Source organism: Pseudophryne corroboree, chromosome 11, assembly GCF_028390025.1.
Source record: "Pseudophryne corroboree isolate aPseCor3 chromosome 11, aPseCor3.hap2, whole genome shotgun sequence".
Taxonomy (NCBI): domain Eukaryota; kingdom Metazoa; phylum Chordata; class Amphibia; order Anura; family Myobatrachidae; genus Pseudophryne; species Pseudophryne corroboree.
The window spans coordinates 291,156,695-291,182,607 of NC_086454.1; the positions used below are offsets into that span (position 1 = coordinate 291,156,695).

The 25,913-nt window shown below is 47.8% G+C and overlaps 1 protein-coding gene across 3 annotated transcripts in view; it reads right to left on the minus strand.

Annotated features, from left to right (window-relative positions):
- The window catches only part of TERF2 (telomeric repeat binding factor 2), an 88,889-nt gene extending 63,277 nt beyond the window's left edge, over nt 1-25,612 (minus strand). For 2 of the 3 annotated variants that reach the window (XM_063945449.1, XM_063945447.1), the window contains exons 1-2: nt 25,387-25,612; nt 22,057-22,152 (exon numbers count right to left, since the gene is read on the minus strand). In XM_063945449.1, the coding sequence (XP_063801519.1) occupies nt 22,057-22,152; nt 25,387-25,534 (244 nt within the window). In that variant the 5' untranslated portion in view covers nt 25,535-25,612. Of the gene's footprint in view, nt 1-22,056; nt 22,153-23,789; nt 25,359-25,386 lie in introns of those variants that run through there. The other variant, XM_063945448.1, reaches the window with a different exon arrangement.
- Nucleotides 25,613-25,913: the final 301 nt, after the last annotated feature.

Consider the following 25,913-nt stretch of genomic DNA (forward strand, 5'->3'; position numbering starts at 1 on the left):
GCTTTACAAGGGATACCTTGCCCTGCAGGCCAGAAGACCAGCCGCAACTATACCTAAGATGGCGCCCAGCGTCTCAGTCAGGGAGTGAGGGAGAGTGGAAAGCAGCTGCAGGGCGGGAAAATCTGATCAGAGATGGCACACTGGGCCGGGGGAGGGGCTACAGGTCAAGTGTCGGCTCCCCTATGCTGGTCCTCACCGCCTGGTATTACGGAGTCTTATTAAACTGGGTGTTAGTACACTCGACCTGTACTCCTATGCGCTGGTAGACAGTGGGGTCCCTGTGCACAACAGTGTCCACGCCAGCGTCGCAGTCGGTCTCCCTAGACTGCGAACAGAACACAATTTAGTAGCAGGTCCTGCATGGGGGACCCTCTTACCTCCTTCACGTAGCAGACACGTGAACCAGGAGAGCATCTGCGACCGCGTGCCTAGAGCCGGAGCGTCTCCGTCGCAAGTACCCGGGAACTGAGCCGCGGGAGTATGCAACGCCGCTAGGGAGGTAATGGAGCCCCGCAGTGCTGAATGTCACACTGACATAACAGTGCTGCGGCCCTTGAAGTCTTCTTAAAAAGCTTTTTTTCAAGGCTGCCCAGCACAGCCCCCCTGTTGACTAGCCGCCTGCTCTGCAGGCACCAACTCGAAACTGAGCTCACAGTGCCTGGGTGCAGGGTTATAGAGGAGGCCACAATGCATCCTGGGATAGCTAAAGCTTTAACCTGTTGATGCCTGGTTCAAGATCCATCTCTACACCCTGATGTATTCCCAGTGGAACACAGTGTATCATGCTGCAGAAAGGGTTTTGATTTTGTATTTTTCTTTTTGCAGTTACTGTTAACAGCTGGTGCATTGTGTTTAAAGACCCAGTTAGGAAGTGAGCATATGACCATTGGGGGGTGGGGGCACACAGAATGTCAACTCTCGCCTCTAATACCCCTTTCACATCGCAATGCCGGGTCGAACCCGGGAATTGGAAATGGGTCCTTCTCGGGTGCGTCCTGGCATTCGATCCTTACACACTGGCTTCCCAACCCACCAATACACCATCGGGGGCGGAGATCGTGGCGGCTTCGGGGGCAGGTGCAGAGGCAGCGCTGGGAGGCAAGATCATCTCCACGCCGCCTCTGCCTATACTGTGAACGGGTCCCATCGACCCAGCCAGCCGTTTACACTGCACCTGACCCGGGCATAACCCTTCTTTATTTCCGGGTTGAATTACTGGGTCAGATGACCCAGGAATTTGGCAGTGACCCTTCTTACACCGCAGAGCGATCTGCATCGATGCAGCAATATACTGGGTCGATACCGGATTATCTGTACTGTGCGAAAATAGGATTTTTATAACCTACCGGTAAATTATTTTCTCGTAGTCCGTAGAGGATGCTAGGGTCCATTTTAGTACCATGGGGTATAGACTGTTCCGGAGGAGCCTTCGCCACTTTAAGACTTTTTAACAGTGTGAACTGGCTCCTCCCTCTACGCCCCTCCTCCAGACCTGCTAGGGTCTCCTGCTCTGTGCTGCCACGTCGTCATGGCAACCGGGAGACAAGTGCTAGCGGAGTAACCTGAGCGTAGCTGATACTCCGGTTCGGGTCTTTTGCTGTGCAGTGGTTACAGGCTCTGTGCACGGCAGGGGATCCGGTGCTGGTTTTTGTACTCACAGTCTGTGAGGTCTGAGTGGGGCGTGGACAGCACCTGCTATATAAACCCTCTTCTCAGGTTAGGCAGATGCTGCTGAATCTTTGTTGGTTAGTCAGTTCCTGAAAGCTAGCTAGTACTGTATAAACTTTGTATTTGTTTGTTGCTTACTGCAAATAGGCCTTGGGAATTGGTATTACACTCTGCCAATCCAGACCTAGCAGTAAGACTGGAGTCATTCGTTTAACCTGCTGGGGTTCTTTTGCTACTCTGTGAACCTAGCAAGTTTGCGGCTGTATTCTCAGACTTGCCTGCCAAAATCCTTTCTCACTGTGCAAGGTGTTCAGGTGTCAGTTTACTGGCAGTAAGCTGAACCAGTGCAATGCAAGTGAGGACTAGGATTGTGGAGACTCTCCTTGTGTCTATTATTCCATCTCTGACCAAGGAGTTAACTGCCACACCCGTTGGTAACCCTTTAGAGTTTTGCTGTTGCCCATAGCAACAGCATTTCGGGTTCTCTACGTATTAAATCACTACATCTCGCTTCTTTCCATCTGAGCATTCCTAATACTAGGGAGACACCCAGTTTCTTAGCCTTTGGGCTTCTCTGTTCACTTTGTGTTTATTTTGTTACCCTATCACCTTCTGTGTATGTAATGTCATATTCCCCAGTCTGTCTGTGAGTTCATTTGTTTTGCATCCCTCACCGTTCAGACACCAGTACATTCCTGCTGGCACTGGTGTGCATAACATATTCAGCAGCCAAATACTCCTGTTGAAATTTTGTGGGAATATGGAGCATACCCCTCAAAATACTTTGCAACAGGTGGTCGATCAGGTGCAGGTCCTGACTCGACAATTTAATGATTTGTCCATTAAAATGCACACCTCGCAGGCCGATGGCGGAGCTCCCGCAGCAGCAGTACCTTCAGGGGTTAAGGAGCCGAAAGTAAATCTCCCGGATCGTTTTTCTGGAGATCGCTCGCAGTTCTTTTGTTTCAAGGAGAGCTGCAAGCTATATTTCCAGCTTAGGCCTCAGTCTTCTGGGTCGGAGATTCAGCGGGTGGGCATAGTGATTTCCAGGTCTGGGCATATGGGTTGCAGCCTGACTGTCCGTCGCTTAAAAGTGTTGATGCTTTTTTTACGGCACTGGGCATGTTGTATGATGACCCTGACAAGACGGCCTCAGCCGAGGCTCAGATTTCGATCCTTAAGCAAGGGCGAAGGCCAGTTGAGGTTTATTGTACGGAGTTTCGGAGGTTGGCCCATGATACCCAGTGGAATGACCCAGCCCTGAGACACCAGTACCGAAGAGGTCTTTCTAACCAGTTAAAAGATCAACTGGTACAATATCCCTTGCCTGATAGCTTGGTTCAGCTCATGCAGTTATCCATTTGGGTGGATAGACGGCTGAGAGAGCGCAGGCTTGAAAGGGAGACCGAGGTTTCCTTCTTTCCCAAGGGAACCTCAGACTCTGAGGAATTTTCCGAGGAGCCTATGCAGATTGGGGCTACCCGCCTCTCCTCGCGTGAGAAGACGCGGAGGAGACAGCAGGGGTTATGTTTGTACTGTGGGAATAAAGGTCATGTGGTAGTATCATGCCCAGAAAAGCCGGAAAACTTCAGGGCCTGAGGGTGATGGGAAATATCCTGTCAGGCCAGAAGTCAGAATTTCCCAAGAAGACTTTTATCATTCCGGTGACCTTGAAGATCCTCGGTCAAACTGTCAAGACTGAGGCCTTTGTGGACAGTGGGGCCGACGGGGTTTTTATGGACCGCCAATTCGCCCTGAAACACTCTGTTCCCTTAGTACCCTTGGCATCGGAAATTGAGATTTGTGGGTTAAACGGGGAACCATTATCCCAAGGTAAAATTACCTCTTGCACTAGCCAGATTTCTTTGTTTATTGGAGCCACACACTCTGAAAAATTGTCCTTTTATGTGACTGTCTGTACTTTTGCCCCATTGGTGTTGGGGTTACCCTGGTTAAGGGCCCACAATCCTCAATTTGACTGGGTCTCTGGGGAGATTCTTAGTTGGGGTAGTGATTGTTTCAGGAGTTGCTTGAGCCTTCCAGTCAGGCTTTCGCAGCTAAGTTTGCCAGGATTGCCAGGATGTTATGCAGATTTTGCGGACGTGTTCTCCAAAAGAGTTGCAGAGGTACTACCTCCCCATCGCCCCTATGACTGTGCCATTGATTTGTTGCCGAATGCTAAGCTTCCCAAGAGCAGGTTGTACTCCCTGTCACGTCCTGAGACTCAGGCTATGGCAGAGTACATTCAGGAGAACTTGGCTAAGGGATTTATCAGACCTTCACAGTCTCCAGTTGGGTTGGGGTTCTTCTTCGTGGGTAAAAAGGACGGTTCGTTGCGACCCTGCATCGACTTCAGGGAATTGAACCGTATCACGATTAAAAACTCATACCCACTGCCTCTCATTTCGGTCTTGTTTGACCAGCTTCGTACTGCCACCATTTTTTCTAAGATTGACCTACGCGGTGCGTACAATCTAATCCGAATAAGAGAGGGGGATGAATGGAAGACTGCCTTTAATACCCACTCAGGGCATTATGAATATTTGGTGATGCCTTTTGGGCTCTGTAATGCCCCGGCAGTCTTCCAGGACTTCATGAACGATGTGCTCAGGGAATATTTGGATAGATTCTTAGTTGTATACTTAGATGACATCCTAATCTTCTCCCATTCCCTGGAGGAACATCGGAAGCATGTACGCTTAGTCCTCCAGAAACTCAGAGACCACCGGCTTGGGGCGAAGCTGGAGAAGTGCGAATTTGAAGTTCAGCAAATCGCATTTCTAGGATATATTATCTCCCCAGAAGGTTTCCAAATGGAGGGTTCCAAGGTACAGGCAGTCCTGGATTGGGTGCAGCCCAGTAGTTTGAAGGCGCTTCAGCATTTTCTGAGCTTTGCAAATTTTTATAGACGATTTATCGCTGGATTTTCGTCTATAGTGGCGCCCTTGGTGGCACTCACTAAGAAAGGGGCGGATGTTGCTCACTGGTCTTGTGAGGCCAAAGCGGCTTTTGCCCGTCTCAAAAGGGCATTTGTCTCGGCCAAGGTGCTGCGACGCCCAGATCCAGAGCGTCCTTTTGTGGTGGAGGTGGATGCCTCTGAGATGGGTATTGGGGCAGTGCTCTCTCAGATGGGGGTGTCTGATAATCGCCTTCATCCCTGTGCTTACTTTTCCCGTAAATTTTCGCCTGCCGAGATGAATTATGACGTGGGTAACCGGGAATTGTTGGCTATTAAGGATGCACTCGAGGAGTGGAGACACTGGCTTGAGGGGGCTAAGTTTGTGGTCTCAATTCTCACCGACCATAAGAATTTGGCATATTTAGAGTCAGCGAAGCGCCTCAATGCCAGGCAGGCACGATGGGCTTTGTTTTTTGCTCGCTTTAATTTTTTGATAACATATCGCCCTGGGTCAAAAAAATCAAGGCTGATGCGCTCTCACGGAGTTTTGCTCCAATCCAGGAGACCACCGAGGAGCCATTGCCCATTGTGTCCCAATCATGTATTAAAGTGGGCATTACCCAGGACCTCTTGTCATTAGTCCTTAGAGCACAGGAGCAGGCTCCTCCAGACCTTCCGGTAGGTCTTTTGTTTGTGCCTCCTAGGTTAAGACAGCGAGTGTTCCTGGAATTCCATGCCAAGAAGTCGGCAGGTCACCCGGGTATTGCCAGAACTCGGGAGTTGCTATCTAGGGCGGTGTGGTGGCCCTCGGTGGCTAGGGATGTGGATCAGTGGGTTCGGGCATGTGACATCTGTGCCCGAAATAAGACTCCTAGAGGGGTTCCTGTTGGCCCATTACATCCACTCTCTATTCCATCTAAGCCATGGACCCACATTTCAATGGATTTTGTGGTGGACTTGCCCAAATCCTCGGGGATGACAGCCATCTGGGTTGTCGTTGACAGGTTTTCGAAGATGGCGCACTTCGTTCCATTGGTTGGGCTGCCATCGGCCAGACGCCTGTCTGAATTATTTATGCTGCATGTTGTGCGCCTCCACGGGTTGCCACTTGATGTGGTCTCTGACCGCGGATCCCAGTTTGTGGCCAAATTCTGGAGGGCATTTTGTTCCGATCTCCAGATTTCTGTCAGCTTGTCGTCAGGCTACCATCCGCAGTCTAATGGGCAGACTGAAAGGGTGAACCAGTCCTTGGAGCAGTTCCTCAGGTGTTATGTCTCCAAGTGTCAGACTGACTGGGTTGCTCATCTGTCCATGGCGGAGTTTGCCTATAACAACGCGGCTCACTCTGCTACAGGGATCTCTCCCTTCCTTTGTGTGTATGGGCATCATCCTAAGGCCAATTCTTTTGACCCCCTGGACTCCACGCCTGGTGGTTCCTCTGTGGTTTCGGTCCTTAGAGGTATTTGGAGGAAAGTGAAGAAAGCCCTTGTGTCTGTGTCATTAGTGACCAAAAGGGTTTTTGATAAGCGGAAAAGACCCTGCAGCTTCAAATTTGGAGACTTCGTCTGGTTGTCTACCAAGAATTTGAAGTTGAGACAGCCATCTCATAAGTTAGACCCCCGGTTCATCGGTCCTTATAAGATCACTAGGGTTATCAATCCGGTGGCATTTCAGTTAGATCTACCCCGTTCTTTGGGTATCAATAAAACATTTCATTGTTCCCTTTTAAAACGGGCGATTAGTAATCCTTCCAGTGGAAGACCTTCCCCTCTTCTGATACGTGGCCAGAGGGAGTTTGTTGTTGAAAGGATTTTTGACTCCAAGATGGTTCGGGGTCGGCTGTCATTTTTGGTGCACTGGAAGGGGTATGGCCCGGAGGAGCGGTCGTGGGTGCGCAGTTGTGATCTTCATGCCCCCAGACTGTTACGCTCTTTCTTCTCGCAGTTCCCCGATAAACCCGTGGTAGGGGTTCTTTGACCCCTCGTCAGAGGGGGGGTACTGTTAGGGTCTCCTGCTCTGTGCTGCCACGTCGTCATGGCAACCGGGAGACAAGTGCTAGCGGAGTAACCTGAGCGTAGCTGATACTCCGGTTCGGGTCTTTTGCTGTGCAGTGGTTACAGGCTCTGTGCACGGCAGGGGATCCGATGCTGGTTTTTGTGCTCACAGTCTGTGAGGTCTGAGTGGGGCGTGGACAGCACCTGCTATATAAACCCTCTTCTCAGGTTAGGCAGATGCTGCTGAATCTTTGTTGATTAGTCAGTTCCTGAAAGCTAGCTAGTACTGTATAAACTTTGTATTTGTTTGTTGCTTACTGCAAATAGGCCTTGGGAATTGGTATTACACTCTGCCAATCCAGACCTAGCAGTAAGACTGGAGTCAGTCGTTTAACCTGCTGGGGTTCTTTTGCTACCCTGTGAACCTAGCAAGTTTGCGGCTGTATTCTCAGACTTGCCTGCCAAAATCCTCTCTCACTGTGCAAGGTGTTCAGGTGTCAGTTTAGTGGCAGTAAGCTGAACCAGTGCACTGCAAATGAGGACTAGGATTGTGGAGACTCTCCTTGTGTCTATTATTCCATCTCTGACCAAGGAGTTTACTGCCACACCCGTTGGTAACCCTTTAGGGTTTTGCTGTTGCCCTTAGCAACAGCATTTCGGGTTCTCTACGTATTAAATCACTACATCTCGCTTCTTTCCATCTGAGCATTCCTAATACTAGGGAGACACCCAGTTTCTTAGCCTTTGGGCTTCTCTGTTCACTTTGTGTTTATTTTGTTACCCTATCACCTTCTGTGTATGTAATGTCATATTCCCCAGTCTGTCTGTGAGTTCATTTGTTTTGCATCCCTCACCGTTCAGACACCAGTACATTCCTGCTGGCACTGGTGTGCATAACAAGACCTCAGTATAGGAACTGTGCCCGAGGAGAGACAACTTCGAGAGAAGAATTTACATTAAACTAGTGGAGAGATTCACACCAGCTCACACCATACCAAAAACATGTCGCCTAACATGGCCTTTAACATAACCCATGCTAACGTGCATGCATAACGCCACAGCAACTGCTGTGAACATCTTAACACATGAGAACCTGTGTAAAAAAGACAAAACGTAATTTGCGCACAGCATCCTCTACGGACTACGAGAAAAGGATTTACAGGTAGGTTATAAAAATCCTATTTTCTCTTACGTCCTAGAGGATGCTGGGGTCCATTTTAGTACCATGGGGATGTACCAAAGCTCCCAGTACTGGCAGGAAAGTGGTGATGTTTCTGCAGAACTGACTGACCAAATTGAAGGTCGTCAACAGCCACGGTGTCAAACTTGACCAAGTAGCAGCTCGGCAGAATTGCAATGCCGACCCTGGGCAGACACCCAGGACGAACCCACTTTCCTGGTAGAGTGGGCTTTTACGTAACTTGGTAACGGCAATCCTGCCGTGGAATGAGCGTGCTGAATGGTACCTCTGATCCAGCGCGCAATAGACTGCTTAGAAACTGGACCCCAATCTTGTTGGGGTCATAGAGGACAAACAAGGATTCTGTTTTCCTTACCCGAGCCATTCTTGCAACTTAAGTCCTCAACGCACTGACGACATCCAAGGACTTTGAAACGGCTGAGGTGTCAGAAGCCACTGGCACCACCACAGGTTGGTTGATATGGAAATTAGACACAACCTTCGGAAGAAAATGCTGACGCATCCGCAGTTCAGCTCTATCTTCATAAAAAATCAAATAGGGGCTCTGTCACACAAGAGACCTTAATTCACCTTAATTCACCCTGAAGCCGAGGCCAACAGCATGACCACTTTCCAAGTGAGAAACGTCCACTCCTCCTCTTGCAGAGGCTCAAACCAGTCCGATTTAAGGAACTGCAACACCACATTAAGATCCCATGGCGCCGCAGGAGGCACAGAGGGAGGTTGGATGCGCAGAACCCCCTTCAAACGTCTGGACCTCAGGAAGGGAAGCAAACTGTTTCTGAAAGAAAATGGACAAGGCCGATATCTGGACCTTGATAGACCCTAAGCTCAAGCCAGCATCCACACCCGCCTGTAGAAATAGAAGAAGACGTCCTAATGGAAACTCCACCGCAGGAGAATTCTTGGCTTCACACCAAGATACATATTTTCTCCAAATATGATGGTAATGTTTGGACGTTACCCCTTTCCTGGCCAGAATAAGTGTGGGAATGACTTCATTGGGAATACACTTACGGGCTAGGATCTGGCGCTCAACAGCCATGCCATCAAACGTAGCTGCGGTAAGTCTTGATAAACTAACGGCCCCTGCTGAAGCAGGTCCTCGCAAAGAGGAAGAGGCCAAGGATCTTCCAGCAGCAACTCCTGATGATCTGGATACCAAGCCCTCCTTGGCCAGTCTGGAGCAATGAGAATTGCTCGAACCCTTGTTCTTCTGATGATCTTGAGAACTTTCGGTATGAGAGGAAGTGGAGGGAAGACATACACCGACTGAAAACACCCACTGGGTCACCAGTGCATCTACAGCTATTGCTTGTGGGTCTCTCAATCTGGAACAATATTTCTGAAGCTTCTTGTTGACACGTGATGCCATCATATCTACTTGAGGAACGCCCCAACGACTTGCTACCTCTGCAAAGACCTCTGGGTGGGGGCCCCATTCTCCTGGATGGAGATAGTGTCTGCTGAGGAAGTCTGCTTCCCAGTCGTCCACTCCTGGAATGAAAATTGCCGACAGAGTTTTTGCATGTCTTTCTGCCCAGAGGAGAATTTTTGTCACCGCTCTGCTTTCTGTTCCGCCCTGACGGTTTATGTAAGCTACTGTCGTTACATTGTCTGACTGGATCTGTATGGGATGACCTTGAAGAAGGTGTGCCGCTTGATGAAGGCTGTTGTACACAGCTCTCAATTCCAAAATGTTTATGTGAAGGAGTACTTCTTGACTTGACCATCTTCCTTGGAAGCTTTCCCCTTGCGTGACTGCTCACCAACCTTGGAGGCTTGCATCTGGGGTCACCAGGATCCATTTCTGAATCCCGAACCTGCATCTTTCCAGGATGTGAGAACTTTGAAGCCACCACAAGAGTGAAATTCTGGCTTTTGTTGACAGGATTATCCTCCGGTGCATGTGTAGGTGCGATCGCTACCACTTGTCCAGTAGGTCCCATTGGAAGACCCTGGCGAGGAATCGGCCAAATTGTAGAGCCTCGTAGGCCGCTACCATCTTCCCCAGCAGGCGGATGCACTGATGAATCGATACGCATGCTGGTTTCAAAACTTGTTGGACCATTCTCTGGATCTCCAGAGCCTTTTCCACCGGTAGGAATACTTTGTGCTTCCGTGTCCGATATCATTCCCAGAAATGATAACCTCATTGTGGGTTCCAATTGTGATTTTGGAAGGTTTATGATCCAACCGTGCTGTTGAAGCACAGTCAGGAAAAGTGCAATGTTCTGCACTAATTTCTCCCTGGATCTCGCTTTTATGAGGAGATCGTCCAAGTATGGGATGACTGACTCCTATCTTGCGAAGAAGAACCCTCATCTCCGCCATCACCTTGGTGAATATTCTCGGAGCCGTGGAAAGCCTGAAAGGCAATGTTTGGAACTGGTAGTGGCAGTCCTGCACCGCAAACCTCAGGTATGCCTGATGCGGAGGGTAGATGGGAACATGTAAATAAGCATCTTTGATGTCCATTGGCACCAGAAATTCCTTTTCCTCCAAGCTGGAGATCACCGCTCTCAGGGATTCTATCTTGAATTTGAACCTTTTCAAAGAGAGGTTCAGAGTCTTTAGGTTTAAAATCGATCTGACCGAGCCATCCGGTTTCGGCACTACAAACAGGCTTGAATAAAACCCTTTTTCCTGTTTTGAGACAGGAACTAAGGAAATTACGTTGTCTTGACATCATTTCTGTATTGCGTTTAGCACCTTTGTTCTGTCCTGAACAAAAGTTGGTAAGGCTGATTTGAAAAATCGGCATGGGGGAAGGTCTTGAAATTCCAATTTGTACCCTTCGGATACTATCTGCAATACCCAAGGATCCAGATCTGAGTGAACCCAGACCTGGCTGAAAAACAGTAGACGTACCCCCACCCGATCGTACTCCCGCAGGGGAGCCCCAGCGTCATGCTGAGATTTTAGCAGAAGTAGCTGTTGACTTCTGCTCCTGTGAGCCTGATGGGTGTTGTAGATATTTTTACCTCTTCCTCGCCCTCTTCCTGCGAAAAAGGGGGTACCCTTTGTCTTTTTGGACTTGTTGGGCCGAAAGGACTGCATCGTATGAGAATGATATCCTTCCCTAGGTGGAGCAGCTGCGGAAGGCAGAAATGCTGACTTGCCTGATGTAGTTGTTGAAATCATGGCATCCAGCTGGTCTCCAAAGAGGGCTTCTCCATTGTAAGGGAGCGCCTCAAGATTCTTTTTTTATTCCGCATCAGCATTCCATTGGCGGATCCACAGCACCCTGCGGGTTGAAATTGCCATAGAGGAGCATCTTAAACTCAGCAACCCAATATCCTTCATAGCTTCAACTAAGTAACCTGCAGCATCTTCGATATGGCCGAGAGTTAGGACTATTTCATCCCTGTCAACTGTGTCTATGTTAACAAGCAAGTTTTCAGACCATTTTTCCACAGCGTTACCCACCCACTCACAAGCAATGGTGGGCCTGAGCACCGTTCCATTAGCTGTATATATGGATTTCAGGGTTGTTTCTAATTTACGGTCAGCTGGATCTTTTAAAGAGGCTGAACCAGGGGCAGGCAAAACAATTTTCTTAGACAGCCGAGAAACTGAGGTGTCTATCATTGGGGGGAGTCTCCCATTTCTGCCCGTCTTCCTCAGGGAAAGGGTAGGCTACACGTATCCTTCTGGGAAGGGTAAATTTCTTCTCAGGGTTAGCCCAGGATTCTTCAAAGAACGCATTCAAATCCTTTGAAGGAGGAAAAGTCACTTGTTTTTTTATTTCATTTAAATAATCCTTTTCCTCTGGGACCAGTGTTGTTTCAGGAAACTCCAACACTTCCTTTATAGCAACTGTCGAAGTCGAAAAATATTGCAGTACACACGTCACGTACAAACTACACACAGATGGCCTCCGTTCGCGTACTTGTTCTGCCGTGCATGCGCATATTCGCAATTTGCGTATGGTCGCTCCCGCGGTCCTGCGTATTAGCGCGTGGTATGAGTAATTACGGTGGTTTGTAATCGCATGGAAAAGCCATAAAAACATATTACACATTTAATCCAAATTGTGCACAATGTACACATAGTCTCCCTGCACCACACCAGCGAGTTACACTTGTTTAAATGGTATAAGAACAAAGGGATTCACCTTTAAAGGATAGGAGGGGACAGAACTAGGTTATAAGGTGGTGTTTGGTATTCAGCTGTAGGGTATTTTAAGAGCAATATTCCGGTGTTGGTTTGCAGAAGATCGCATGCTCCTGAGAATAGTTATGCGTAGGAACAGAAAATAAATATTAACTGTATTTACTGTACACTTGATATGCTGCAGGAACCCAGAGGAGAACATCTGCAACTGCACCTGGAACAGATATCACCCACCTATTCAAACTGACAGATGACCTCTCCTGTACTGTAAATGACCTTCCCTGTGTCCAACTGACAAAGAGATTACAGTTTCCATTGTGTTAGGTTTTGGACAAATGTATAAATAGCCAGCTGCAGGCCAGGTCACTCTCACTCTGAGGACCGGACCGGGAAGCGCAGGCGAAACCAAACGTATGTACCATTGACTGTAGCGTTTTTCTCTAATTGTATTGTAATATTGTTGTAACCCCCTGCTAGTAAAGATAACCGTTGTGGGTTGGACCTCAACATAGTTTTTGAATTACAATAGGTGTCGTGTCCCATTTCCTTGCTAAGGTTTAAAGTGTATTTACAGCCACTCGGGCTGCTGCATTGTGCTAACAGCGTGTAGGCCTGTGTACGCAAACTGTGTAGTCACTATGCCCTTTCGGCGTACGTACGCAGAGTGCGTACACGGTACGAATATGTGTACGTAAGGTGTGTAACCAATATAAGGGTAAAAGGTTAAATACAGCGGCCGCAGCGGCTCGATTTTAAAGTGTATTAAGTGTGTTTAAAGTATTGCTTTTAGTCCTGTAAGTAAATCAACATTTACACAACTATCATACATTGTATGCTTTTGGCTAATTTGGGGTCTACCCCTCTCAAATCCCCAGTGTCGACGTCAGAGTCGGAATCTGTGTCCCCTTGCATTATCTGGGTCAGAGACCATTTCTGGGAACTGGATGGGACCCGAGTGGATGATATGGAGGGGTCAGTAAAACAGTGCATCCTCTACAGACTGCCTCCAATATTTAATCTGTTGCTCAGACTCAGAATTTCTTTGCAAGCATTGACTTATTATTTTGCAACATTCTCACCCACTCCGGCTCCTTCTGAGAGGGAAGGGCCACCACATTACCCTCTTGTGCATCTAAAATGGGTTCTTCTTTGGAAGAACCCTCCCCAATGTCTGACATGTTACACACTTGTGTACACACACACACACACACACACACACCCCTTTCACACAGGGGATCTATTGGGGACAGACCCACACTAAAGTCTGTCGTCAGAGAGACACAGAGGGATTTGCCAGTCCACACACTGCGCCTTATTGTGAATTGTGGAAATATTACCCACTTACAGCGCATATACCAATAGTAGGCCCACAGACCTAATTATAATGAACACCCTCTGCCCCCTCTATAACACCCTGTACTTGTATCAGCGTTGTCATGAGAAGAAACAGCGTTCAGGAGCTTCACACTGGAGTTTCTGCAGGAGAAAATGGCACCCAGTGAGTGTTCTGGCAAGTCTGAAGAGAAGCCCCGCCCTTCAGCCTCAGCAATGTAACATTTATACTGGATGGGGATGGCACATCAGCGGCTGTACATGTACATATATGTACCCTTTTTGCCAGTGAGAGTAATGTTTTAAAACATGCCTTCAGAGCGCGCGCGCAAATCACGCACTCCCCCCCCCCCCCCCCCCACCCCCACGCTGTCTGCACTCTTGTGCAGAGAAACATGGCGCACAACGTCCCACCGCTGCGCGTGTACCTGAATTCCGCCAATGATGACCGGAGGATCCCCTCTCTGCAGGACTCCGGTAATATACTCACCAGCCTTCTGACATCTGGCTCTGTTAGGGGGTGGCGGCAGTGCTGTGGAAGTGAGCAGCAGCCAGGCTTGGGCTGTGTTCAGTACCCTTCAGGAGCTAATGGTGTACTGTCAGCGGAAGCAGAACCATTAACTAATTGAGAAGTTGGTTCCTACTTCCCCCCCTAAGTCACATGAAGCAGGAAAGCTGTTGCCAGCAGCTTCCCTGTAAAAATAAGATTTTAAACCTACCGGTAAATCTTTTTCTCCTAGTCCGTAGAGGATGCTGGGGACTCCGTAAGGACCATGGGGTATAGACTGGCTCCGCAGGAGACATGGGCACTCTAAGACTTTAGATGGGTGTGAACTGGCTCCTCCCTCTATGCCCCTCCTCCAGACCTCAGTTATAGAACTGTGCCCAGAGGAGACGGACAGTACGAGGAAAGGATTTTTGTTAATCTAAGGGCGAGATACAAACCGGCCCACACCATACACACCGTACAACATGGTATATCTAAACCAGTTAACAGCATGAACAAAACAGTATCAGCTAGAGACTGATCTCAACTGTAACATAACCCTTATGTAAGCAGCAACTATATACAAGCCTTACAGTATTTGTACGCACTAGGACGGGCGCGCAGCATCCTCTACGGACTAGGAGAAAAAGATTTACCGGTAGGTTTAAAATCTTATTTTCTCTTACGTCCTAGAGGATGCTGGGGACTCCGTAAGGACCATAGGGATTATACCAAAGCTCCAGAACGGGCGGGAGAGTGCGGATGACTCTGCAGCACCGATTGAGCAAACATGAGGTCCTCATCAGCCAGGGTATCAAAGTTGTAGAATTTTGCAAAAGTGTTTGAACCCGACCAAGTATCAGCTCGGCAAAGCTGCAATGTCGAGACGCCCTCGGGCAGCCGCCCAAGAAGAGCCCATCTTCCTAGTGAAATGGGCATTCACCAAATTTGGGAACGGCAATCCAGCCGTAGAATGAGCCTGCTGAATAGTGTTACAGATCCAGCGAGCAATAGACTGCTTAGAAGCAGAAGCGCCAACCTTGTTGGCTGCATACAGGACAAACAGTGCCTCTGTTTTCCTAACCCGAGACGTCCTGGCTACATACATTTTTAAGGCCCTGACTACATCAAGGGGCTTGGAATCCTCCAAGTCACCCGTAGCCACAGGCACCACAACAGGTTGGTTCATATGAAACGACTAAACCACTTTAGGCAGAAATTGAGAACGAGTCCACAACTCTGCTCGATCCACATGGAAAATTAGATAGGGGCTCTTGTGAGACAAAGCCGCCAATTCGGACACCCGCCTCGCAGATGCCAAGGCCAACAAAATGACCACCTTCCAAGTGAGAAATTTTAATTCAACTGTTTGAAGAGGTTCAAACCAGTGTGATTTAAGGAACTGTAACACCACGTTAAGGTCCCACAGTGCCACAGGGGCACAAAAGGAGGTTGGATGTGCAGCACTCCTTTTACAAAAGTCTGGACTTCTGGGAGAGAAGCCAATTCCTTCTGAAAGAACATAGATAAGGTCGAAATCTGATCCTTAATGGAGCCTAACTTCAGGCCCATATCCACTCCTTTCTGTAGAAAATGGAGAAAACGACCCAACTGAAAATCTTCCGTAGGAGAATTCTTGGCTTCACACAAAGACACATATTTCCTCCAGATACGGTGATAATGCTTCGCCGTTACCTTCTTCCTAGCTTTGATTAGAGTAGGGATGACTTCTTCCGGAATACCTTTCCTAGTTAGGATTTGGTGTTCAACCGCCATGCCGTCAAACGTAACCGAGGTAAGTCTTGGAACACACATGTGGCCCCTGTTGTAACAGGTCCTCCCTGGGAGGAAGAGGCCACGGATCTTCTGTGATCATTTCCTGAAGATCTGAATACCAGGCCCTTCGAGGCCAATCTGGAACAATGAGTATTGTCTGCACTCTTGTTTGTCTTATGATTCTCAATATTTTTGAGATAAGTGGAAGTGGAGGGGACACATAAACCGACTGAAACATCCACGGTGTCACCAGGGCGTCCAACACCACTGTCTGAGGGTCCCTCGACCTGGAACAATACGTCCAAAGCTTTCTGTTGAGGCGTGACGACATCATGTCTATTTGAGGAAGTCCCCAACGACTTGTTACCTCTGCAAAGAGCACTTGATGAAGTCCCCACTCTCCTGGATGGAGATCGTGTCTGCTGAGGAAGTCTGCGTCCCAGTTGTCTACCCCCGGAATGAAGACCGCTGACAGAGCGCTTACATGATTTTCCACCCAGCAAAGAATCCTGGTGACTTCCGCCATTGCTGCTCTGTTCTTTGTCCCGTCCTGGCGGTTTACATGCGCCACGGCTGTGACGTTGTCTGACTGAATCATAACGGGTAGGTTGCGAAAAAGCTTCTCCTCCTGTTGCCGGCCGTTGTATATGGCCCTTAATTCCAGTACAGTGATGTGTAGACAAGCCTCCTGGCTTGACCATATTCCCTGAAAAAAATTTCTTGTGTGACTGCTCCCCATCCTCGGAGGCTCGCATCCGTGGTCACAAGAACCCAATCTTGAATGTCGAAGCTGCGACCCTCTAGAAGGTGAGCATTCTGGAGCCACCACAGGAGAGAGCCCCTTGCCCTGGGGGACAGGCTTATCTTCCGATGCATTTGTAGATGAGACCCTGACCACTTGTCCAGAAGGTCCCACTGAAAAGTTCTTGCATGGAACCTGCCAAACGGAATGGCCTTGTAGGCCGCCACCATCTTTTCCAATACTCGAGTGCATTGATAAACTGACACTCCTTTTGGTTTCAGTAGGTCCTTGACCATGTTCTGGAGTTCCTGGGCCTTTTCCATTGGGAGAAAAACCCTCTTTTTTTCCGTGTCCAGAACCATGCTCAAAACTGCGACTTTGGTAGATTTAGAATCCAGCCGTATTGTTGTAGTACTCTCAGGGAGAGACACGCTTTTTAGTAACTGATCACTTGACTTTGCCTTTATCAGGAGATCGTCCAAGTATGGGATAATTATGGCCCCCTGCTTGCGCAGGAGCAACATCATTTCTGCCATTACCTTGGTGAAAATTCTCGGGGCCGTGGAAAGTCCAAACGGCAACGTCTGAAACTGGTAATGACAAACCTGTACAGCGAATCTCAGGTACACCTGATGAGGCGGATATATGGGGACATGAAGGTATGTATCCTTTATGTCTAGTGACACCATAAAATCCCCCCCTTTCCAGGCTGGAGATCACTGCCCGGAGAGATTTCATCTTGAATTTGAACCTTTTCAATTACAGCTTTAGGGATTTTAGATTCAGAATTGGTCTGACCGAGCCATCCGGCTTCGGGACCACGAACAGGGTTGAATAAAACCCTTTCCCCTGTTGCACTAGGGAAACCTTGATAATCACCTGCTGTTGACACAGCTTTTGTATGGCAGCTGAAACTGCTTCCCTCTCTGGGGGAGAAGCTGGTAAGGGCGATTTGAAAAATCGGTGTGGAGGCACGTCTTTGAACTCCAGATTGTAGCCTTGGGATACAATTTCGACCACCCAAGGATCCAAATCCGACTAAACCCAGACTTGGCTGAAGAGTCAAAGACGTGCCCCCACCGGTGCGGACTCCCGCAGCGGAGCCCCAGCGTCATGCGGTGGATTGTGTAGAGGACTGGGAGGATTTTTGTTCCTGGGAACTAGCCGTTGCTGGTGTTCTTTTCCCTCTACCTTTACCTCTGTCGAGGAAGGAGGAGCCACGACCCTTTCTGAACTTATGCGACCGAAAGGACTGCCTCTGGTATTGAGGTGTTTTCTTTTGCTGTGGGGAAACGCAAGGCAAAAAAGAAGACTTACCCGCGGTAGCTGTGGAAACCAGGTCTGCGAGGCCCTCCCCAAATAAAACCTCACCTTTGTAAGGCAAAGCCTCCATATGTCTCTTTGAATCAGCATCACCTGTCCATTGATGGGTCCACAGTGACCTTCTAGCAGAAACTGCCATGGCATGGGCTCTTGAACCCAACAGCCCAATATCTCTCGCAGCTTCTCTCATATATAACGCTGCATCCTTGATGTGACCTAAGGTCAACAAAATATTATCTTTATCTAGGGTGTTAATGTCAGATGACAAGTTATCTGCCCACGCTGCAATTGCGCTACCCACCCATGCTGACTCTACTGCAGGTCTGAGCAGGGCTCCCGTAGTCGAATAAATTGATTTTAAGGTAGTGCCACCTTTTTGGACAAGCGCGTCAAGGCCCCGTCCACCGTGGGCGAGGATTCCCACCTTAACCTGTCCTTTGGGGGGAAAGGATACGCCATAATAATACTCTTGGGAACCTGCAGCCTCTTGTCTGGAGTTTCCCAAGCCTTTTCAAATAAAGCGTTCAGCACATGAGATGGGGAAAACGTTACCTCAGGTTTCTTTTCCGTAAACATGCAGACCCTCGTGTCAGGGACAGAGGGGTCCTCTGTGATATGCAAAACATCTTTTATTGCAATAATCATATATTGAATACTCTTGTCCACTCTTGGGTGTAACCTTGCATCATCATAGTCGACACTGGAGTCAGAATCTGTGTCGGTATCAGTGTCTGCTACCTGGGAAAAGGGACGTTTATGGGACCCTGAAGGGTCTTGTGACACAATCAAAGCCATGGATTGACTCCCTGCTTTGTCCTTGGACTCTGCTTTGTCCAATCTCTTATGTAACAAAGTCACATTAGCATTTAACACATTCCACATGTCCACCCAATCAGGTGTCGGCTGTGCAGACGGAGACACCACCACCATCTGCTCTGCATCCTCCCTAGACGAGCCTTCCGCTTCAGACATGTCGACACACACGTACTGACAACCCCACACACACTGGGATATACGAGTATGGGGACAGACCCACAATAAGGCCCTTTGGAGAGACAGAGAGAGAGTATGCCAGCACACACCCAGCGCCACTAGATACTGAAATGAAGTCCCAGCCTGTATAGCGCTTTTATACACAAATTAGCACCAAATAAATGTGCCCCCCCCCCTCGTTTTTTCCCCCCTGTTACTTGTACAGCAGGGGAGAGTCCGGGAGCAGCTTCTCTGTGGAGAAAATGGCGCTGGTTAGTGCTGGAGGATCAAGCACCGCCCCCTCGACGGCGGGCTTCGGTCCCGCTATTTTTCTTTATACTGGCAATGGGAATTTTCATATACTGCCTCCGCAGTATCTATTTATGTGCTAGGCTTATGCGAGGTAAAAATCGCTGCCCAGGGCACGCCCCCCCCTGCGCCCTGCACCCTTGCTGTGCCTGTGTGTGATGTGGGAGCAATGGCGTGCAGCGCAAACGCTGCGCGGAACCTCATGAAGAACCAAAGTCTTCTTGCTTCTTATACTTACCCACCTTCTATCTTCCGACTCTGTGAGGAGGACGGCGGCGCGACTCTGGGACGAACAGCAAGGACGACACCTGTGTTCTGACCCTCTGGAGCTAATGGTGTCCAGTAGCCTAAGAAGCAGAGCCCATCAAGTCCAGGAAAGTGGGTCTGCTTCTCTCCCCTCAGTCCCACGAAGCAGGGAGCCTGTTGCCAGCAGTGCTCCCTGAAAATAAAAAAACCTAACAAAAGTATTTTCAGAGAAACTCAGTAGAGCTCCCCTGTAGTGCATCCAGTCTCCTCTGGGCACAGGATCTGAGGTCTGGAGGAGGGGTATAGAGGGAGGAGCCAGTTCACACCCATCTAAAGTCTTAGAGTGCCCATGTCTCCTGCGGAGCCCGTCTATACCCCATGGTCCTTACGGAGTCCCCAGCATCCTCTAGGACGTAAGAAGAAAAAAAAACCTAAGAAAGTCTTTTTCCAGCAAAGCTCTGTAGAGCTCCAATAGTGTGCATCCAGTCTCCTGGGCACATTTTCTAAACTGAGGTCTGGAGGAGGGACATAGAGGGAGGAGCCAGTTCACACTGTTAAAAAAGTCTTAAAGTGCCGAAGGCTCCTGCAGAACCGTCTATACCCCATGGTACTAAAATGGACATTGAGACACGAGCTTGTACACCATGACAAAGGCCGATACTAGCATTAACATACATCCTCAACCACAGCAAAAGATGCTAAAGCTGGCACAGCAGCGCACGATTCAGAATCACAGAGTTATATAAGGGACTATACGTCAGATACAATGCAGCTTTATAGTAGCAATAACTTTCTGTAAACTGCTGTGCTACACAAAACTCCAATTGTTAGAAACTTTTGCGCTATATTATAAATTTATATGATATGGCTGACGAAAATAACAGACTCCTATTGAATTAAAAATATTTAATAATATATGAATAATCACAAATCATAAAACAAGACCGGTCTTAGTAGTTTAAACATCTAAGATGACGACAAGTATATATACTTTCCAATAAAAGGAGGTGGACTTAAGCATATTCTGTGCACAGAGGTGTAAAAACTAGCTCTATAGCTAAATGACTTGATTTACAAAGTCAAAAAAATAGATCAAGTGTAGCTGCTGGTAGAACCCGTATAATAGATGTTTCCAATAGACAGTCACTTTGTATCAAAGTTCCTTTGAATGTAATAATCCAACATAGGTAAGTAAAATGAATGAGAGCCGTTTTCAACCGGAATCTTACGTGAGGTGTGAGCAAGTAGTATCAGCAGGAGTACATCCCGACGTCCACCACACTGGCTTCTAGCTGCGGGGAAAACGGCACCTGCACTGGCGCCTGCTACAACCTGTCCTGCTCGGTCTGAATGCTCCACAGGTCTCCACCTCTACGTGCCGTTTGCGGGCACCGGTGAGCGGCTCCTCTCCACTCAAGAATAAACAACCAGGGAAGCCCCTGTGGGAGGAGCGAAACGCGTCAGAAGCTGAACTGTTGGACCCCAGCTGGAGTTAGACCCGTAGTACATACCGGCCGCAGCATTCATCTGCTGGTTGTTTATTCTTGAGTGGAGAGGAGCCGCTCACCGGTGCCCGCAAACGGCACGTAGAGGTGGAGACCTGTGGAGCATTCAGACCGAGCAGGACAGGTTGTAGCAGGCGCCAGTGCAGGTGCCGTTTTCCCCGCAGCTAGAAGCCAGTGTGGTGGACGTCGGGATGTACTCCTGCTGATACTACTTGCTCACACCTCACGTAAGATTCCGGTTGAAAACGGCTCTCATTCATTTTACTTACCTATGTTGGATTATTACATTCAAAGGAACTTTGATACAAAGTGACTGTCTATTGGAAACATCTATTATACGGGTTCTACCAGCAGCTACACTTGATCTATTTTTTTGACTTTGTAAATCAAGTCATTTAGCTATAGAGCTAGTTTTTACACCTCTGTGCACAGAATATGCTTAAGTCCACCTCCTTTTATTGGAAAGTATATATACTTGTCGTCATCTTAGATGTTTAAACTACTAAGACCGGTCTTGTTTTATGATTTGTGATTATTCATATATTATTAAATATTTTTAATTCAATAGGAGTCTGTTATTTTCGTCAGCCATATCATATAAATTTATAATATAGCGCAAAAGTTTCTAACAATTGGAGTTTTGTGGTTAATTGCACTTGGGTGGCCCAGTGCAATTTGATTGACCTGCTAACCCCAGGTCATTAACTCTTTGCAGCTGATTGTTATTATATCCAAAAGGGTTTTTTATAGCATTTGATATTAGCGCCTGACAAAAAAAGTTTTTTTCTGCTGTGCTACACAATACACTTATATTTGCAGCAATTGAATTTTCAGTCTATGCCTAAGGGGTCTATTTACTAATGCTTGTAGAGAGATAAAATGGAGAGAGAAAAGTACCAGCTAATCAATCTCTGTCATTTTTCAACACAGCCTGTAACATGGCAGTTAGAAGCTGATTGGCTGCTACTTTTGGGTCTATTTACTTAAGGGCTCTACACACTGGCCGATATGAACAATCTTGTAATCTTGAAATTGTTCATATCTTTCAGTGTGTAGGCACCAACGATGAACAATGTGCACCCCAGCGGTCGTTCGTCGTTGGTGCCGGGTCATTTACACCTGCAAGCCAATATGGACAATATCGTCCATATTAGAATGCAGGGCTATCGGGCCGGGTGACGTCAGGGAGTGAAGAATCCTCAATCCCCCTTTCTCTCACACCCCCCCCCAACCCCACCCCACCGGCCGTATCAGGCCGTAGGGCACCTCAGCGGCAAATCGGCCAGTGTGGATGGAGATAAAGTCCCAGCCAATCAGCTCCTTACTGTGATGTCATAGGCTGTGTTTGAAATATAACCGTTAGTAGCTGGTTAGTTGGGACTTTATCTCCATCCACAGCTTAGTAAATAGACCCCAGAATCTTTAACCAACGCTTAGTACATAGACCCCCCAATTCTTTTCCTGAATGTCTTGACTCTTTACTCACCAGTATCCTCTCCCTCTTCAATGCGAGACAGACACTGCATAACACGCAGAATATCAGTGTTCTTTTCCATACACACAAAAGGACGCTGGATTAAAACTACAAAAGATTTAAAAAAAAAAAAAAAAGAAGTAGAATTAGAAGGATGGAAGGAGAATATTTCTGCAATCGTGCCACAGTCCCTCTTGGCGCGACAGGTCCTGCGAGACACTGCTAGCGTCGGGCGTCTTTTTTGCAGAAATGCATCTTAGTCTCCACGCAATGCGACTGTGCTGATTAATGTGACATGACACTTGTGTGCTACAAGAAAGCAGTCGCAGCTTTTTTTTTTCCAAAACAAATTTTGTTGTGCTCCGTAGACAGACTCAAGGCCCATACACACTTGACGATGCACATATCGTTAACGACCGTCGTTAACGACTTCCCTTGAACTTCCCTTGAACAGCTGAGCAAACGACATGAGCATACACACTACCAACGACCAAAGACCATTAATCGTTGAAGCATCCAAGCTGAACAGTTTATTAAAATAATGAGCTGGGAACAGGGCTGGTGAACAGTGGCTTGGTCGTTGGTCGTTGGTCGTTCACACCATACACATTTAACGACGTCTCTGGTCGGTAACGACCATAGTGGAAATTGAGCATACATGCTCCACAGATAAGCGAGGGTCGTTAACGTCCCGCGGGGCCGCGCATCGGTGGTCGTCGGATGCATACACACTTGACGATATAATGAGCGACGTCGTTGATGAGGGCTGAAATTAACGACGTCGCTCATTTTATCGTCAAGTGTGTATGGGCCTTTAGTCACACACACAACATACAAGTGTGACATATGACATTACTCAGCACAGTCTTCTGGTGCGTCCTAGTTACATCGAGCTGTGACTAAGACAAAAGGACTCCCAACACTGGCAGAGTTGCATGGGACCAGGCGGCTCCCTCGGGTCAGGCATCTCATGCTGCATGGCGTATTGAGGCTAGCTGTGCGAGGACACATCTGTAGTCAGAAATTCATTCCTGCTGCTCTCTCAGGGGAAAGCTAGTCTGGGTGTGGATAGTTAAAACATAGACAGTCTATAGGTAGACAGTCAAAGTCAACAGGGTCAAAAAGCCAACCTTTTTGTTTTTTTGGTGTTATTTTAAACATATTTCACCCAAATTTGTTGAAATGTGACTCCTCCCAGGCTCGCGTCGCTCTCCACGCTTCGAACAAGGTTACTAAAGGTAACAGTTTGCGATGTGGATAGTAAATGCAGCAAAAGTGATAAAAACATGGAAAAAAAACAAATGTGTCGACCTTTTGACCCTATGGTGTTGATCTATTGGCTGTCAAACTTTTAACTTTCTGTCTAACAGCCACCTCCCTCTAGTCTTTTAAATGCTTACAATATAATAACAAACCCTTCAAAAGTTATAAACTATGGAAAAAGCTTGCATTTAAGTAAAAGCAACAGCAATACATTATACACTTATTGAAATCACTTAAATAAGCTATACTGTTATTTCCAGGCACCATATATTCCAATAAGTGTCAGTGATGCTTTGCTGTTGCGAGCAGAACATTCCGTATAAACAGTGAATAACCAAACTTTATCTGACCACTCAGACTGGTCACAGTAGAACAGGGGTGGCTTGGAAGCACTTGGATCCTGTCCATTGCCTCTTATTCCTTAACAACCTGTATCCGGTATGCTCTGATACTGCATTTATGCATGCATCCGACATGCCCACCTGAACACTGTTCTGACCGTCACCACTCAGTCCTGCCACTCGACTCTGTACTTCCACCTGCCAGCTGAACCTCTCCATCTGTACACACAGAAGCCGGACCTTGTGCTGCAGATCAGTAACAATGAGAGGGAGGCTCCACGAGTCATAGTCTGTCTTGTCTCGCTCCACCCAACTCATCTAGTTCGACTTGCAATTCCCCTCACAGGGGATGCGGACAGCATGCCGGCGGCCCACCGAGAATCCGGTCGACAGACAGACCTGTTGCCACTCTCTTGGCGACTCCTACAGGTAGTGGCCGGCCACAAAGTAGCTTCCATTCCTGGATCCATATGGAGAGTGCATAGAGAGACGGGGTCCGTATCCTACTTGTCAATCACAGGTTGCATCGGCTGTGCATGCTGTGTGGTAAATAACAGTCCACTGGTCTCTGTAAGTGGAGGGGTGATGCCCAATTGTGATTAGGAGTAGCAATAATATCAAGTAGTCTTGATCCGATTGTTCTATGCTCACAAATGAAGGTATAAGCTGCTCCACTGTATACAGTAATTGTGCAAAAGTAATTGACCTGGACTGTAAATGCTCATCCTGCACATATCCTGGGGGATTGCAAATCACGACTTGCCAGGCAATTGGGTCCACTCTGTTGTCTCCTATCTTTCCATAAGCGGTATGCTGCCCACAGAAGTAAGTACAAAATATTCAGTACGTGGCCCTAAACACTTTACTCAGCTGAAATAATTGCCCACATTTGTAACAGAACTCAGTGCTCTATAAAGACATAGTGGAAGATGCAGAGTGGGTAGAAACGTGGACATAAATGACTCCAGTGTCATTTTATTGGTTTATGTGGCAGTTTCATCACCACTGGATTCCCCAAAATACCATGTGGTTTACAGAAAAATAATCACTAATATCTCTATACTGTATTAAAATAAAATTGTGCCCCAGTATTGTAAAACTGTAATTATACTGCACCCTTTACAGTAGTAATAGTTATAGGGGTGCCCTATATTGTTTTCTCTCAAGCCATAATGGCAATTCTGCTGAAGCTCTTAGAAGAGACGCAATCTCACGGGTCATTAAAGAAGCCCTGCAGAACCTCTTTGGGGAGAAACCATCTCTCGGGTAATTAAAGGAACTCAGCAGAACCTCTTAGGGGAGACGCCATCTCTCAGGTCATTAGCGGAGCTCTGCAGAACATCATAGGGAGATGCCATCTCTCTGGTCATTAGATGAGCTCTGCAGAACCACTTAGTGAAGACGTCAACTCTAGGGTCAGTAGAGAAGGTCTGCAGAACCTCTTAGAGGAGACAATATCGCTCAGATCATTAGAGCAGACCTGCAGAACGTCTTAGAGGATTACATCTCTCTGGTCATTAGGGCAGATCTGCAGAACCTCATAAAGGAGACATCTCCCAGGTCTTTACTGAAGTGCTGCATAACTTTTTAGAGTAAAAGATATCTCCCTGCTCATTAGTGCAGCGCTACAGAACATATAGCATGCATTTGTTAACCAGGACACACGTATCTCATCGACCCACGCAGAAGGCTCAGATACAGCCTAGCACCATGCCGAGCCTGCTCAAACCTCCTGCACCTGAGATGATGTCTCGGATCTCCGCGAAGTCATCGTGGCGACCTGTCCTAAACGCCTCCATGGCGAGATGGAAGAAGTAATCCAGCACCCATTGGTTAACCACCGATTCGAAACCGGAGATCCCACAACCCTCAGAGCAACCCTCCATGTTGTCCGCGCTGAATTATGATCAATTCGCGCAAGAAGTGACAAATCTCCGATTCCCTAACTGACGTCAGAGGGGCATGGCGGGACCGGGCCGCCATGATAGGAAGGTCAGAAGGAGATGTTAAATAAATGCACAAGAATGGAGTTCTTGAAATTTGCCTTCTGAGTGCGGGGTAGACCACTTGAGGCGCACCGGCTGCTGTGAAACTATACGTACCAGCATGCCTTGCCATAGTTTTGCTGTTGGGGCATGCAAAAACTATGGTAGGGCATGCTGGTATGTGTAGTACCACAGCACCTCGAGTACTCCAAACATTGCCTACCCTGTTCAGGGTAATACTTGTGAGAGCGTTATTTTATGCCCAGGGAAATTAAAGAAT